Source organism: Lygodium microphyllum, chromosome 26 (genome assembly GCF_053477565.2).
Source record: "Lygodium microphyllum isolate KBCC chromosome 26, Lygodium_microphyllum_v1.1.10, whole genome shotgun sequence".
Classification (NCBI taxonomy): domain Eukaryota; kingdom Viridiplantae; phylum Streptophyta; class Polypodiopsida; order Schizaeales; family Lygodiaceae; genus Lygodium; species Lygodium microphyllum.
The window spans coordinates 114,402,763-114,419,175 of NC_141160.1; the positions used below are offsets into that span (position 1 = coordinate 114,402,763).

The following is a 16,413-nucleotide window of genomic DNA, read 5'->3' on the forward strand; positions in this document are numbered from 1 at the left end:
GAGGATATGGCAAAAAGCCTCAAAATACTCACAAAGTATCTATATAAGGGAGGTTCACTGAAGCATATCTCCTTTGTAATGCTAACACTAAGAGTAGTGCATGTGGATCTATTAATCAAATGAACTACATTAGTGATTGCTTTAGTCCAAAAATATTATGGTAAGCCTGCTTCACTAAGATACTACAATCTCTTTCTTGAATAGTCCTATTCATGCACTTTGCAAAGCAACACCATTCTAGGGCGGGATATAAGGAGTGGCCAACTAATGCTTATATCCTTCTCATCACAAAACTACTCAAATGCTTTTGAGACATATTCATATCCATTGATAGCTCATAGGCACTTCAAGTTATGCGCACCTTGGCTCTCATGTCTAGCAAGAAATCTCTGAAATGTAGGCAAAACTTTTGACTTTTGCTTTATGGAATAGGCTCAAACCTTATGTGAATAATCATCAATGAATATAACAAAATACTTTGCACAACCTAATAACTGACATGGCACTGGACCATAAACAACTAAATACACAAGATCTACTAGCTCACCCATGCACATAGAACCAAACTTTTTTATGCGAGTTAAAGTCTACCTGCCATATAAACAATGATTAGATGAATCAAAACATGATTAGTCAAGAGGTAGTGCGTACTACAAATGAGTCAAGATTTTCATTCCTTTTAGGAGCATATGTCCAAGATGGAGATGCCAAAGAGGCATATACGAAAGATCTATCATCATCACAGCCAAAACATGAGCAATAGTGCCAAATACAAGTAAGGGATAACGATTGCTGGTCTTGGCACCTCTAGCCAAAATGAGGTTTCCATGAGTGATTTCCATGCAAAATCTCCCAAGGAAACATGATAACTAGTATCACATAACTATCCCCAAAGATAAGGCTTTTAGTCAAAGCTGGCACATCGCATACATCATACAATGCAAACAAAGAACCATTAGCAAATTGCAAACAAACATCCTCATGCCAAGAATATCATGAGCATGGTCATCCCCAATCTCATAAAATCTATCATAAGATGATAGGTATAGAACCAAGCACAATGCCAGGTCACATGAAAGGAAGTCCCCAAATCAAGTAATCGACACTAAGAGAAAGGTGATTGAGTATTAGTCAATCAAACATTGGGAGAGAAAGTAGCCAAAATGTACTCATCAAAACTAACTCCAATGCATTTATCTCCTCAATCTTGACAGTAGACTTTGTGATGCCATGATCATCCAAAGTCTTAGTGCGATCTTACACTTTTTCCTTGCCTAAATTTATCTTATATTTAATGGCACTATGGCCTAATTTGATCCTAATGCCTATAATAGTGACATGTAAGAGATTATTTGAGGCCACATGATTTACTATGACCTTGCCTGATATCTAAACTTTGATCTACCCTGTTATGCACCCCTTCCAATAATCATTACCATATATATCATCATTACAACATCTAACAATGAGCATATGAGAGGCACATGCTACATTAATATTCTTCCTATTTAGTTCCTGAGTAGGCAAGGCACCCTCTACATATTTGAATGCAAAATGATCTACAGGAGTATTAGTTCTTATGGCACTGTAGAAAGTATCTCAAAGACTCATGGAGAGTAATAAGCAAGAACATAGCCCCTCAAAGGTAATCCCCTGTAAAATAAGCTAGATTATTCTTCTCAAAGGGCACTTTGGAAATTACTTAGAAAATGTAAGTGTATCTTGATATATTTGTTTATGAAGGATCTTATTTTATATAACATAGTATTTTTAAAAAAAGAAATGCAATGAAAGTTGCTCGAGTGAGAAGATATAGTAGTCTAGTGTCTTCCTTCAATTCATGAGTTTCTTAAGCCAATACAACTATGAAGCATAACTTTGCTTATCATAGAGACCACATGTCATCTCCCATAGCTCCCAAGCACCACCCTCTATCTCAATGACATTAAAGGAAACATGCTTTGACAAAGAAAAGATAATGGTGCACTTGCATAACTCATCAAAGCTTCTACATCAAACTCTTTGAGCTTTGTACCTTTGCATTTCAATGGTTGAATTTTCCTTTTTGAAGAAAACATTGTCATATCTAGGTCTTCCAATAACTAAAGTTGTTGCCATCCAACTTATCCATGTTGAAAACGGCAATATCTCTAGATGTAAATGCCATCATAAGAGCAAAGAAAATAGTGAATGGCTTGTTGTAATAATAGTAAATCAGCCCAAAATTGAATGTAAGAGGCAAGGTGCAATTAAATGTATAGCTGTCCATAAAATAAATGCGCAAGAATACTCAAAGCAAGTGTCTACACTCAACAAATTGACTGAAAATTGAATTTCAACATTGCTTACCATAAACTGCAATAAAATAGTATATAATTGTAGACAAAAGCCCAAAATGACAAGCTTCCATTGCTAGGAATATATAAGTACCAACTAGGATATATAATGCAACTAGATGATAGCTCAACACCATTCTTTTTTCCTAGAAGAAATACAAATAGCAAATACAAAGGAAACTCTTTGAAATACTGTGGAATACCCTACCAAATTTGCTTGGATATGCATAAAACAAAAGGGAACCACTTTATCCCTCTTTCTTTGGTAAAACCTAGTGAGATTTCTTCAAATACAGTCACACAAATACTCTCAATCCTCACCTATAGCAATAGGTAAAGATATCTTCAATTTTGTCCCAAACATAGCCTCCTACAAGTAGGCCTTTTAGGCTAAAGGTACCCATAAAGAGATAGAATCACTTATCTTTTACTTCAGACCTTTTAATCACAATAGTAAATCACTTTTTTATTTGATTAAACATGTAACAATTGCTTAGATCTCTATTTATAACCATTCATAGCAGTTTAGACTTGCTTTAACTATTGCTTTTCATGATTTTACCCTTCAAGCTCTTGAAGTTTGCTTTTCCAACTCAGATCTCCATTTGCTTTTCATTATCTATGTGTGCTTTTCAATCTCTCAATCATTGATGCAACTCACCAAGATCTACTCACCACAGGTGATGATATGTGGATTCTACATTGAAAAATGTGGTGCATTTTTCATGGAGGTCTCTAGCAGTGATCTGACATTGATCATTAGTCACAACTCACATATAAATGGTCAGTGATAGGATAGATTGATCCTAGCACATTGGTAATGGTCTCTAATACTTAATTTTGGTCACTTACATGTTCGTTATGTGAATTGGTACTTTACACTATGTCACACACCAACTTGTTCTTAACAAGTCACACAAATCATTGAATAACTCATCCCATATGCACACACTGAAATCTTGTAACATTGAAGAACCTATTTGTTTTCACACTTTAGACATGTAGTCTCTCAACAATGGTACATGGTTAGCAAACTTGGATCCAAACTACTATCATATACCAATACCCAGTCACCTTCTTCAATAGCCCTAGGTCTCAATTTGTATCTTCTATCAAATCTCTCTTTGTTCTTCAATCTTGCCTTTTTCAAACTCTGCACTGCAACTTAAATATGTTATGGTCTCCTCTTTAGTTATTAGATCCTAAGAGCCAAGAGCTCTTCTTAGGTCAAACCTTCTTCCCATGGAATCATGCTCCATATAGTGGTCATTGTCTCTGTAGGTATTACTAGTTTCTACCCATACATGAGCTCAACTAGCATATAACCTATGGTAGCATTATGTGTGGTACGATCTACCCATAAAGCAAAAGACAATAACTGTGGCCACTCTCTAACTCCTTTGCTAGCTTTGCTAAGGCCTTTACTACGGGCTCATGACCCTTCTCACTCTTTCCATTACCTTATGGATTATAAGCTAAAGTTAATGTCTGCTTTATACCTAGTCTTGAAAATAACTCTCCGACTTCTTCTTCTACATCTAACTCTCCCATATTTGTAGTCACATTTCCTACACAACCATTCCTGTAAAAGATATCTCCAAGGAGACTTACATATTGCACTAGTAATCTTGGTCCTTTGCTCTCGCTTCAACCTAGTTAGTCATCTCTTCTCTTTCAAACACTATATATTACCCTATAGGCATAGTAACAAGGTTAATAACCCATTTATAATGCATGCACAAAGGATATGTAGGGTGTAACTCATCTCTATGTGATACTGAAGAGTATATCTGGCACTCTTTGTTGTAAGACTCTACAAACTCTGATATATTTGTATAAATTTCCTTCCACTGGTAACACTCTTTAATCTTCTCAAATGTAGCTTTTACTCCTCTATGTTGTGCCCACAAGCTTTCATGAAAATCCTGCATAAGCTGAATCTATGTATCTCTATCTCACAGACTATCCTCAATGGTAATCCTATTTTTTTCTTTAGATGCTTCCATAAGAAACCATCTTTTAGGAAGTAGCCAGAAGCCTTCCTTCTAATCCTCGAACTCTATCTCTATTTGCTCATCTCTCTTGGTCAATGTACTTAGGTACTGACCAATATGTAGGCATTCACCCTCATATAATTCATGTGCAAATGATTCTTTAGAAAATACATGGCATTCACGAACCATTGTGGTGGTTGAAATCGTAGCGTCATCATCCTCTACTAGTATACTCTCTTCATCCTCATATTTGGCTTTAGATAGCATGTCTACTATCGGGTTCTCTTTACCTACAATGTGTTTGAATTCTAGGTTCATTGACTTTATATAAGCAATCTCTCTCTTGATTTGCAGGTATCTCCTCAATATTTCATTTAAAACTTTTGCACCAAACCTCATTGCATATCTGTTTCCTTATTCATCATCTTGACCTTTAGCCCAATGATTGGAAGCATTTGGATACATGAGCTAAGATCACTATCAAATTGCACCTAGTAGAATTGATTCATTATACTATTGTGAACGAAACCACTATGCATGAATTATGGAAAAGGTTATGCAAAATGTATGAGAAGGAGATTACCTCGAATAAAGTATACATGACGAAGCACATGTTTGAAATGCAAATGAAGGAGGATACCGATATTACCTCCCACCTCAATGATTTCATATAATATTTAGCCAAAAACAAGCAAATAAATTAAAATTTGAAGATGAGATTAAGTCAATCTTTTTGTGCACTTCTTGCCTATGTCATGGGACACCTTTAGGACAACCATTAGCGATTCAACTCCAAATGTTGAGATAAATTTCAATGATGTTGTGGATAATTTATTGGTAAAACCATGTATGAGAATATGGTGCAGATGATGGCTCTAGAATACCCATTGTCATTCTTTCATTTAACAAATCTATGAGTCTGGGCAAGTGAGTCCTCAACACTAATATAAGTTGCAAGTGTTAGATATGATCAATGCCCCACCCTCATTAGGTGCTACCAATGATCCATGGTGCTCAAAGTTGTAAGGCCCCCATTATGAGGAGAAGCCAAATGTGAGCCCGGACATTGGTTGAGTCCTGACTTGTATATCAGATGAGGTCTATGTGACCGGATGGGAAAAAAAAGGTGACTGTTGTGGGTCTAATCTTTGGGTTAGACGGAGTGGTTAAGCTGGTAGCAACTCGAGGCACATTGCATTGAGTTGCGTGGTAAGGGAGTTAAAAGGGGCCCCTATTGTGGGGTCCGGGGGCCGCGGAAGCGGCCCCTGGCTGGGGGGTCCCAGGGGGGCCAGCGGCCCCCCTGGCGGGGGTCCGGGGGCAGCGCCCCCGGCCCGATGGTAAAGGGAATATTCCCTGGAATATTCCCTGGCCGACTAGTGGATGCTCATATGGTAGGTCGGTCAGCAGGCCAACCTAACGACCTTCGCGGGCTATAAAAGCTAAACCCCTTCGCAGCCATCTTACACTCATCTTTCACCCAGTCAGAGTTGTTGTTCCAGCTAGCCTTAAGCTCTTCACCTATCTTCTGTCTAGATCGCCATCTAAGCTTCATTCATTGGAAGCGCACGGGTGGACAGAGCCATCTTTGTATCAGTTGTTTGGAGTTAAAGAATTTTACTGATTCTCCTCTTATCTATTGTGTACTCTCTATCTCTTTCTCAGATTCTGTTCGCTGCGCCGTGTAATATTTTTACATGGTATCAGAGCCCAGGGGGCTCTAGAGATCGGAGAGCGTGCAAGAGGCAAAGGCTTCAACAGCAAAGAGAAACGATGTCGACTCCGGGAAGCAGTTCTGGCGCATCCGGAAGCGGTGCAGGAGGTGGTGCTGCTGTACCGGCTATTCAAACACTGAGGATTCGTCCACCAACCTTCAGCGAAGGCAAGTTAGATGGTACAAACTACACCTTGTGGAAGTTCAAAATTACTACTATCCTTGATTCTTATGAGCTTCTGGAGACTGTGCTGGGGACTGACGCAGAACCACAGCCTACCCCCGACCCATCAAATCCTAGTGTGATGATTCCTCCGAATGCAGATCTTCTACGAGCTTGGAAACGAAGGAATGCAGATGCATTGTGTGCCTTAGTTACAAGCTGTTCTGACAGTGTTTTGACTCTGATTCAGCATACAACCAAAGCGTCGGAGGCTTGGAATGTACTAAGGAGTCAGTATGAAACACGAAACCAAACAAGGATTCAAAACTTGGAGAATCAACTAGCAGCGGAGAAGTTTGCTGAAGGAGAGACGGTTGAAGCATTCATCACTCGGATTAAGAATCTACGCGACCAGATGGCTGGCGCTGGGATACAAAAGACTAGCGAAGAGCTAGCTCGGAGGTGTCTTCGAATTTGTCCACAAAAGTTTGATGGACTAGTAACTGCCCTTAATACTCAGGTGAGACCTCAAGCTTTGACTTTTGAGGAGTTTTGTGCATTATTAATGGAGGAGGAGTTGAGGCTGAAAGCCCGAGAAGGAAGCAACAATGGAGATGCTGCATTCTCTGCCAATGCAAAAGGCAAAGGTGTTTCCTCCACCAAAAATGATGGTGACAAAAAGAAGAAGGGCGGCAAGAAGAAGTTTCAAGGAGAGTGCTTCTACTGTAAGAAGAAAGGACATGCAATTGCAGATTGTCGTGTCAAGAAGGCAGATGAAAAGAATGGTACCCTTAAAAGTAAAGGGAAAGAGACAGCCAATACGGCTGAAGCAGAGTTGGAATTATTCATGGCGACCATTGAGGAAGTGTGCTCCTCGGCGCAAGAAGAATCTACCACTGACTCTTGGGTGTTGGATAGTGGGGCCTCCCGTCACATGACTAACAAGAAAGGTCTATACAGTTCTATGCAGCCTCTACAAGAATCCATCACTGTGACGGTTGGAAATGATGCTAAATGCCCTGCTGCGGGCACAGGTACTATTTCTTTTGTTGCTGCAAATGGTGAAGTCAAAAAGCTTTCAAATGTGTTGTATGTTCCCGAAATCAGGAGAAATCTCTTATCAGTTGCTGCCATAACTGATCTTGGTCATGAAGTGAGGTTCAAGAAGACAGGTGCAGAAATTATTGATAGTGCTGGCACAATTGTTGGCAAAGGAGAAAGAAGGAACAACCTGTATGAGCTAAGTGCTCTTACAGCCACCGCTGGAGTGGGCACAAGTAAGCTTTGGCATGAAAGGTTTGGACACATCGGATTTGCAGTATTGAAGGAGATGCAAAAGCAAGGTATGGTTGCTCACCTACCTACAATAACTGAATTGAAGGAACCATGTGAAGCTTGTATGATGGGCAAGCAACAGAGAAAGGCATTTCCACAAGAAAGCAAGAATAGAGCACATGCTCCTCTAGAGTTGGTGCATGCTGACTTGTGTGGTAAGATGCCTACACAGGCCTTGGGGGGATCTTCTTATTTTATGTTGATTGTCGATGACTACAGTAGGAAGATGTGGGTGTACTTCCTTCGTGATAAGGCTCAAGCTTTTGGTAAGTTTAAAGAATGGCTAATACTTGTTGAGAATGAAACAGGGAAAAGTGTGAAGAAATTTAGAACAGATGGTGGTGGTGAGTTCAACTCAAAGGAGTTTGAAGGCTTTTGCAAGAGCAAAGGGATCAAGCGTCAATTGACGACGCCTCACACACCTCAGCAGAATGGTGTTGTGGAACGCAGGAATCGTACCATTGTGGAGATGGCAAGATGCATGCTAAAGGGCAAGGGATTGCCTAACCATTTTTGGGCTGAAGCTGTTAATACTGCAGTCTACATTCTAAATCGGAGCTACACAAAGGCTCTCAAGGGAAAAACACCTCATGAGGCTTACACTGGTAAGAAACCATCTGTTTCACATTTCAGAATTTTTGGATGTGAATGTTATGCACATGTTCCAGATGAGAAGAGAAACAAGTTACAACCAAAAAGCAGAAAATGTATCTTCTTGGGTTATAGTGATGAGCAGAAGGCTTACAAGTTATATGACCAAGAGGCAAAGAAGATCATCGCGAGCCGTGATGTGGTGTTCAAGGAGGAGCCGCATACAGTGGAGGAGGAGAAGGCAAGGTCTTCCACTTTATCATCAAGCGAAGAAGTAGTCCACTATGAACCTGTCCCGAGAGCTATCCCTATCCTTAAGGAGGAGGAAGCATCATCTTCAGATGATGAGGAAAAAGTTCACCAACCTGACATCACCCCACCGGAAAAGCCATTGCCGCGCTGGGTGAAGCAGCTCTATGACCACAATAATCCTATGCCTGCATCTGTTGAGGAGAAGGCAGACGGACCAAGGAGGTCTCAGAGAATAGAGGAGCAAAGGAGGGCTTCTGCTCACATAGTCAACATGGCCTTGATGGTTGAGATTATGAGAGAAGTAAAGGAGCCAACTGACTTAGAAGAAGCACTTGCAGATCCATCATGGAAGGCTGCTATGCAGGCGGAGTATGACAGCATAATGAAGAATGACACTTGGGAGCTAGTGGATCGGCCAGCAAAGCGGAAGATTATTGGCACCAAGTGGATCTGGAAGGTAAAGTACAAGGCTGATGGTACCTTAGAAAAGTACAAAGCTAGACTGGTTGCCCAAGGATTTTCACAAGTTGAAGGGTTTGATTTTCAAGAGTCATTTGCCCCAACTGCCAGAATGACCACTATTCGCACGGTACTTGCAGTGGCTGCCCACAAGAAGTGGCCAGTGTACCAAATGGATGTTAAGTCAGCGTTCTTAAATGGTGACCTCAAGGAGGAGGTGTACGTGGCTCAGCCACCAGGGTTTGAGGCCCCCCATTCTGAGAACAAAGTGTGTAAACTGAAGAAGGCATTGTATGGGCTGAAACAAGCCCCCAGAGCATGGTACCAACGGATAGATAGGTTCTTTTTAAACCTAAACTTCAAAAGATGTGCCTCAGATGCTAACTTGTATGTTTACAGGGATGGTAAAAAGTCTGTAGTGATTGTCCTATATGTGGACGACCTTCTTATTACAGGTGACTATGAAGATATGATCAACCAAACTCGAAAGGCTTTGAGTTTTGAGTTTGAAATGACAGACTTGGGCTTGCTGCACTATTGTTTGGGGATTGAAGTCTGGCAAGAGCCAGGAAAGATCTTCATCTCTCAGAAGAAGTATGCATGGGAGATCTTGAAGGCATTTGGCATGACCGAGTGCAAGGAGATAGCTACACCTATGGAGGTGAATGTAAAGTTATCCGTTGAGGATACATCAGCACTAGCAGACATTGGGAGGTATAGGAGGTTGGTCGGCAGTCTAATCTACTTGTGTAACACCAGACCAGATATCAGTTTTGCTGTTGGTGTTTTGAGCAGGTTCTCAAACAAACCTCATGAGAGTCATTGGAAAGCTGGGATGCGGGTGCTCAGATACTTGAAGAAAACTCTTGACTATGGTATCACATACAGTTTCGGAACTTCTCTTGTGGGGAACTGTGACTCAGATTGGGCAGGAGACATTGATTCCAGGAAGTCAGTTTCTGGTTATTGTTTCTCTTTGGGTTCAGGAATTTTCTCTTGGATTAGTAAGAAGCAACCAACAGTGGCATTGTCTTCTACCGAAGCAGAGTACAAGGCAGCTTGTTTTGCTGCATGTGAGGCCGTATGGTTGAGAAGGATTCTATGGCATATGGGAGTGCAGGATGAAGAACCAACTGTGCTGAGATGTGACAATCAGAGTTGCATCGCCATTGCCAAAAATCCAGTGTTTCATGCACGCACCAAACATATAGAGATCCAGTATCACTATGTGCGTGATTTGATGGAGGATGGGATAGTGGAATTGGTCTACTGTCCAACAGAGGAGAATGGAGCAGATATCTTCACCAAAGCACTTACGAAGGATCTGCTTCAAGTTCATCTTCAGAGACTCGGCATTGGGCCGAGGAGATAGTTCACCTATGGGTGGACATTGAGGGGGGGTGTTAGATATGATCAATGCCCCACCCTCATTAGGTGCTACCAATGATCCATGGTGCTCAAAGTTGTAAGGCCCCCATTATGAGGAGAAGCCAAATGTGAGCCCGGACATTGGTTGAGTCCTGACTTGTATATCAGATGAGGTCTATGTGACCGGATGGGAAAAAAAAGGTGACTGTTGTGGGTCTAATCTTTGGGTTAGACGGAGTGGTTAAGCTGGTAGCAACTCGAGGCACATTGCATTGAGTTGCGTGGTAAGGGAGTTAAAAGGGGCCCCTATTGTGGGGTCCGGGGGCCGCGGAAGCGGCCCCTGGCTGGGGGGTCCCAGGGGGGCCAGCGGCCCCCCTGGCGGGGGTCCGGGGGCAGCGCCCCCGGCCCGATGGTAAAGGGAATATTCCCTGGAATATTCCCTGGCCGACTAGTGGAGGCTCATATGGTAGGTCGGTCAGCAGGCCAACCTAACGACCTTCGCGGGCTATAAAAGCTAAACCCCTTCGCAGCCATCTTACACTCATCTTTCACCCAGTCAGAGTTGTTGTTCCAGCTAGCCTTAAGCTCTTCACCTATCTTCTGTCTAGATCGCCATCTAAGCTTCATTCATTGGAAGCGCACGGGTGGACAGAGCCATCTTTGTATCAGTTGTTTGGAGTTAAAGAATTTTACTGATTCTCCTCTTATCTATTGTGTACTCTCTATCTCTTTCTCAGATTCTGTTCGCTGCGCCGTGTAATATTTTTACAGCAAGTTCCAGTATATTTGTGGTATGGTAAAAATAACCATGGGTCCACTCTTAGATCCACATAACTTATTTCATGTGGTTGAAACGCAAAAGCCCTGCTCAATGAAATCAAGTTTCTTTGTTGGTAAGAGAAACTCTTTACTGCCAATCTTCAATTCTTTAAGAGATTTTTCTATGGATTTATACCTAATCTTCAATTCTTTAAAATATTCCTTCAACTTCAATAGGTTCTCCCATCTTGTAGACTTTGAGGTAGAGCTTTTACATTGGGTTCACAAAATGTTGAGGGTTGGAAAAGTCTAGGCCTAGATCAAATAGGGATCAATGAAAAGAGAAGATAGATTGGAGTAAGAAATACTAGAACAAGAACTCTTAAATATACTATAGAACACAATAAATAGATAAACCCAACAAGAAATTGTATTACTCTTAGAAACTATATACAAGTGCAATAAATCCCTTCACGCTAAATACAATGTGCTTAAGACGGTAGCTTAGTCACTCTTTGTTTGAGACGATAGCTCAACAACCTTTTTTTTTTCCCCTAGAAGAGATCACAATATCAAATACAAAGGAAACTCTTGGAAATACTATGGAATATCCTGCCAAAATAGATTGGATATGCATAGAACAACCCAAAACCACTTCAATCCTATTTATTCGGTAAAACCTTGTGAGATCTCTTCGACTACATCGACATAAACACTCTCAGTCCTTATGTATAATAGTAGATAAAGATATCTTCAAATATATCCCAAAATTAACCTCCTACAAGCAGGCCTGTCTGAGCTAAAGGCACTTGTAAAAGGTAGAATCACTTGTCTTTTAGTTTAGCCATGTTAATCACAATTACAAACCACTTATTTATTTGCCCAGTCATGTAACAATGTCTCAAATCTCTATTTATAATAATTTACAACAGTTCAAGCTTGCTTTCACTATTGCCTTTCGTGCTTTTATCTTCCAAACTCTTGAAGTTTGCTTTCCCAACTCAGATCTATGTTTACTTTTCATGTTATGTGTTTGCTTTTCAATCTCTATCAATTAACCAATGCAACTCACCAAGATTTGCTAACAGCTGATGATATGTGCATTTTGCACCGAAAAATGCAGCATTCATGGAGGTCTCTGGTAGATGATTTGACATTGATCATTGGTCATAGTTCATACATAAATGGTCCTTCACAGTTTAAATTGATCCTATCACATTGGTATTGGTCTTTGACACTTAATATTGGTCACTTACATGTCCCCTGAAGCACACATTGAAATCTTGTAACATTGAAAAACTTGTTTGTTTCACACTTTAAACATGTAGCATCTCAACAACAATGCATGGTTAGCAAACTTGGATGGTGTTATCAACCAAACCAACTAATATTTGATTAGGATACCCAATCCTTTCATCAAGATGGGCAGCTCATACTTGAGGGTCGAATATGTGATTATCACATGAAGAGTTCATAACATGCCATAGAACCTAGCAAGCTATGAAATTCTAACCAAGTAGCACTTAAATCTAATGCACACATTCAACTTACTGAGCTAACACCTGTTGGCAATCTAAAGGTGTTGTTTACCATAGTGGTTCTTGTATTGTTGATTCCCTTTGCTCACTAAAATGTGAAGTGTAGGTGTGGTAGCGAGCTTGACCGATCGGGCCACTATGAAACTTTGGACAGTTTCATACTAGGGCACTAAACAAACTTGTTGTGCAGATACATGTCCACATGAGTGCATATTTTCAAAGATTTTGGGCGGACTGCTGTGTAAGCATCCTTAGTAAACACTTAAAACTAGATTTAATCCTGTATGCTGGTTTTCATCAACTCGCTATCGTCGTTTCCAGACTATTTGCGATGGTTTTAAACGAGACCATATTTTGCCGCGAAAATGAAGTGAAGAGGACGAGGAAGCTGCGAAGATATGACGGCTGGATGATGATTGCGTCTCTTTTCTGTATGGAAGCAGGGATGGGATAGGAGAGAGGACAGGATGGGGAGTAGCAGCAACAGAATCATCTGCGCCATCTGCTACGAGGAGGCCAGGCCAGCATCTGAAGACCTCCAATCCATCTCTCTCTGTGGCCACGTCTTCCACGAGCTCTGGTATTCTCTTCTCCCACCTCAACTCCATTTTAGCTCTCAGAAAGTATTCAACAGGGTGCCTCCTGTCGTCATCATACTCATTAGCTGCATTTCCAGAATGCATTGGTAAGGCTACTGAATGTGACGCAGTCTCAACTTAGAGGAAGCCGGGGTGCGTGGATTTAGAAAAAAACAAGTGGAGTAGCCTTGTGGGAATGTGTGGAGTGCTGACACAATAAGTTTTCTGACAATCCCAAAAAAGGCTGTGACAAATGACTTCTGAGGTTTGAAAGGAGTGCTATGAAAATGGCAAATGTAATGCAGTGAGTGGGATCCTCATCTAGGTTAGGCTATCATCTTAACTATCTCCCATGGGAAGTTCTAGCATGGAGATCAATGTGGTGAGGCTCGGATGTTGGTGGTTGGTATTATGGTGATGTCCATTGATGGGTTGTCAATGATAGAGCGTATAGGCACTTGCATCGAGACCACAACTTTTAAAAATGTTGAATAGTGCACTTTTTCACAAGTTAGCTAATTATCTATCTTTCAAACTTGAATTTGTAAGAAATTTTGGCTTAGCTAACAATTTAATGTGCAAATTTGATTTTTTGAGCTTGGCATATTTTAAAAGCCTAGACAACCTAGGTTGCAGCCAACTTAGTCAGAAATCTGAGTTTATGTAGGAATTTAAGGTCAGGGTTTTTTTCTTGGTCATCACCAAAAACCCTAATCTTGTATTTTCTCAAAGATAATAGAAAAACATAGGAATAGGTTTTCTAGTGTCACCTTTGGTACTTCTCATATCAGGTACAATCACTGATTTGGTCTCCTTATTTCCCATTTTTGGAAATGGTTCTTTGTATATGCATCATATATCTCTCAAGTATGTATAAAAAACTAATCCACTTTCCATAATTCAAGATTATAATGACAGCTCACGAATTAAATATTATAATGTTTTATACATGGGTGGTGGAAGGTTTGCCAAGGTACACTATACTTTTGCTGGTATGGAAATGTGAGGATTGTGGTGGAGATTCCACTTGAGCCTTTGCACTCTCAATAGTACTAAGGGAGTGGATACTCATGAAGAAGCAGCAAGGCTTTGTGATAACATGAGGGCTAACAAAGAAAGCCCAAAGATGTATGAACAACACTACTTATGGATGATGCTTAGAGAATATAATGGAATGCTAGATGAACAAGCAAGGTGAAGAATATAATGTTTGCTCATGGAGCAAAGAAGAAAATTGCAATATAGCTGGAGTGGAAGCGAAGCCTCTAAGCAGAGGTGGAGGAGAAGGGTCCCCTCAAGCCACTACTGCTTGGTGTCTGTTGAAGGAGTCATCAATGACACCACAAATGCAGTCTTTGTGACAGAAAAATCAAAGGGACTTTGTTCAGTAGCGAGGTAGGTTTGGATAGCAAATAGATGTCATCAAGAGCAATAGGACTGCGGGAAGCCTGCTTTTGGGGCAGGAGCAAGAGCGTTGCAATAGTAGGAAGTTCACCAAGTAGTAGAGTTGATTGGGGGTAGTAGACAACATTGCCCATCTCTAGCATAGTCACATGGAATGGCTATTTTTGGGTCCCTTGTTCCTGTTTCCCATTCCCATATTCTATTTCATACCTATTGCATGTGACTATATAGCCACATGGAATGGCAATTCGTGGCTATCCTTGTTCCCATTTCCCATTCCATGTGACTATGATATCTAGTAATGTTTGTAGTAGCTTGGGATGGTGATGGAGGCTAATGGCAATGAGGGAGACTCGTGATGATAGTGATGGATGCTTGGGCAATTTGGTAATGAAAGGAGTAGAGTTGAGATGAGAAGTGACCATGCCCACGAGTCCCTTTTGTAGAACATTTTGAGCAAATTGTTTTATCAACACTACTCAAGTTTTGGTTTCTAATTTGAATTTAATTTATTTTCTTTATGGGTTTTTGTGAGTGTGGAAAAATTGGCTCGATTAATTTTGACATAATTTTTTTGTAGCTTGAGATCCATCTCATGTTAGAAAAGGGAGCCCAAGAGGGCTTGACAAGCTACTCTCTCTCTCTCTCTCTCTCTCTCTCTGGATTATGGCTTTTTGCTTAAATGGTTAAGTTCAAAAAGGAAGGGAACCAAATTGAGATCACTCTCAAAGGTGTTGAAGATGAAGGAATGTTGTTGTAAGTTGGGTGGTTGCTTTAGATAAAGGGTGAGCAATGAAGCCAACAAACTTTGCTCGATGAGATAAAAGGAATGCATGTTGGTGTCAGAGTGCATTGTTGTGGAACTGGATGCATGGACTGAGTGAAAGAGATGAATGTAGAAAGAAAGAGAGAGAAATTAGAAAATGAGAATGTTGAAGATTGAATAATTTGGAATAGATATGTACAAGGGGTCAGTGTGTCCGTATGTACTCAACCAAGACCTCACACTCTCATAGTACAAAAATGATGGATTGTGTTGGCAGCCACATGCCTAAATAGGTACAAGGGGTACAACTAACAGGGGCAAGGTGACTTGAAATGTTGGCCGAGTGTTTGCTAATAGCATGGTAGGTTGGTTGACTAGTTGTTCTGATGCTGCTAGGCTACCCACATTGTGTTTGTATTGCACGTGTTGCCTTGCTATGTGTTTGATTTGCATGTGCCTGTGTGCTTCGATGTTTGCTTGCGTAAAGGTTCTTGCCCTACCCAATTGCTTGTCTAGGAGGTGACCTCACTAAACTCTTTGTTTGCTAAATCTGGGACCACCAACCACTCCAACTACTCCAGCTTGCATTCCATACACCGCCCCATGTTGGTAGCCTACCCTTAGAGTTGGAAGATTGTTAAGGGCAAAGAAGTCATTTGACTTGGAGAGCAATCTATTAGTGGTGTACATTTCATAGGTGTTAGGTTCTTTATTAGGCTTTATATTGGGCGTCTTTATGGGTAGTGCAAAAGCTATTTAGAGCTAGCTTCTTTTTGTCTTGAGTCTCGCCCTAGAGTTTATATATACTCCACTCCTCCACTTTTGTTACATTGGATCATATTCACTTGTAGAGGGGGAGTTTGGAGGTACTGCTGGTCATTATATGTGCCATTCTAGTGTGGTTTGTATGGTACAACTCTTGTATCGTGTTGTGGATTCCAATGCCCATGCATTCATTGTTTGAGTTCTTGTGTTCTCATTGGTAGCAGTCATGGGTGTCATGTTTGTCCATCTTCTGCATGTGATTAGTTTGAGTTAGATGAGGATACTTGGAGCTGTGATAGTGTATTTGTTTGCCATTCTATTTGTCCTAAACACTTTGGGTGGAGGTCACACCATTGCATTTCATTTTTCAACCCAAAGTTTGCTGCTGGATGGC

The 16,413-nt window shown here is 40.8% G+C and overlaps 1 protein-coding gene across 4 annotated transcripts in view; it reads left to right on the forward strand.

Moving 5' to 3' along the window:
• Positions 1 to 12,824: 12,824 nt before the first annotated feature.
• Positions 12,825 to 16,413, forward strand: part of LOC148013707 (RING/U-box superfamily protein) — a 35,022-nt gene continuing 31,433 nt past the window's right edge. For all 4 annotated transcript variants that reach the window (XM_087667985.1, XM_087667986.1, XM_087667989.1 and 1 more), the window contains exon 1: positions 12,825 to 13,086. In XM_087667985.1, the coding sequence (XP_087524111.1) occupies positions 12,974 to 13,086 (113 nt within the window). In that variant the 5' untranslated portion in view covers positions 12,825 to 12,973. The remainder of the gene's footprint in view (positions 13,087 to 16,413) is intronic.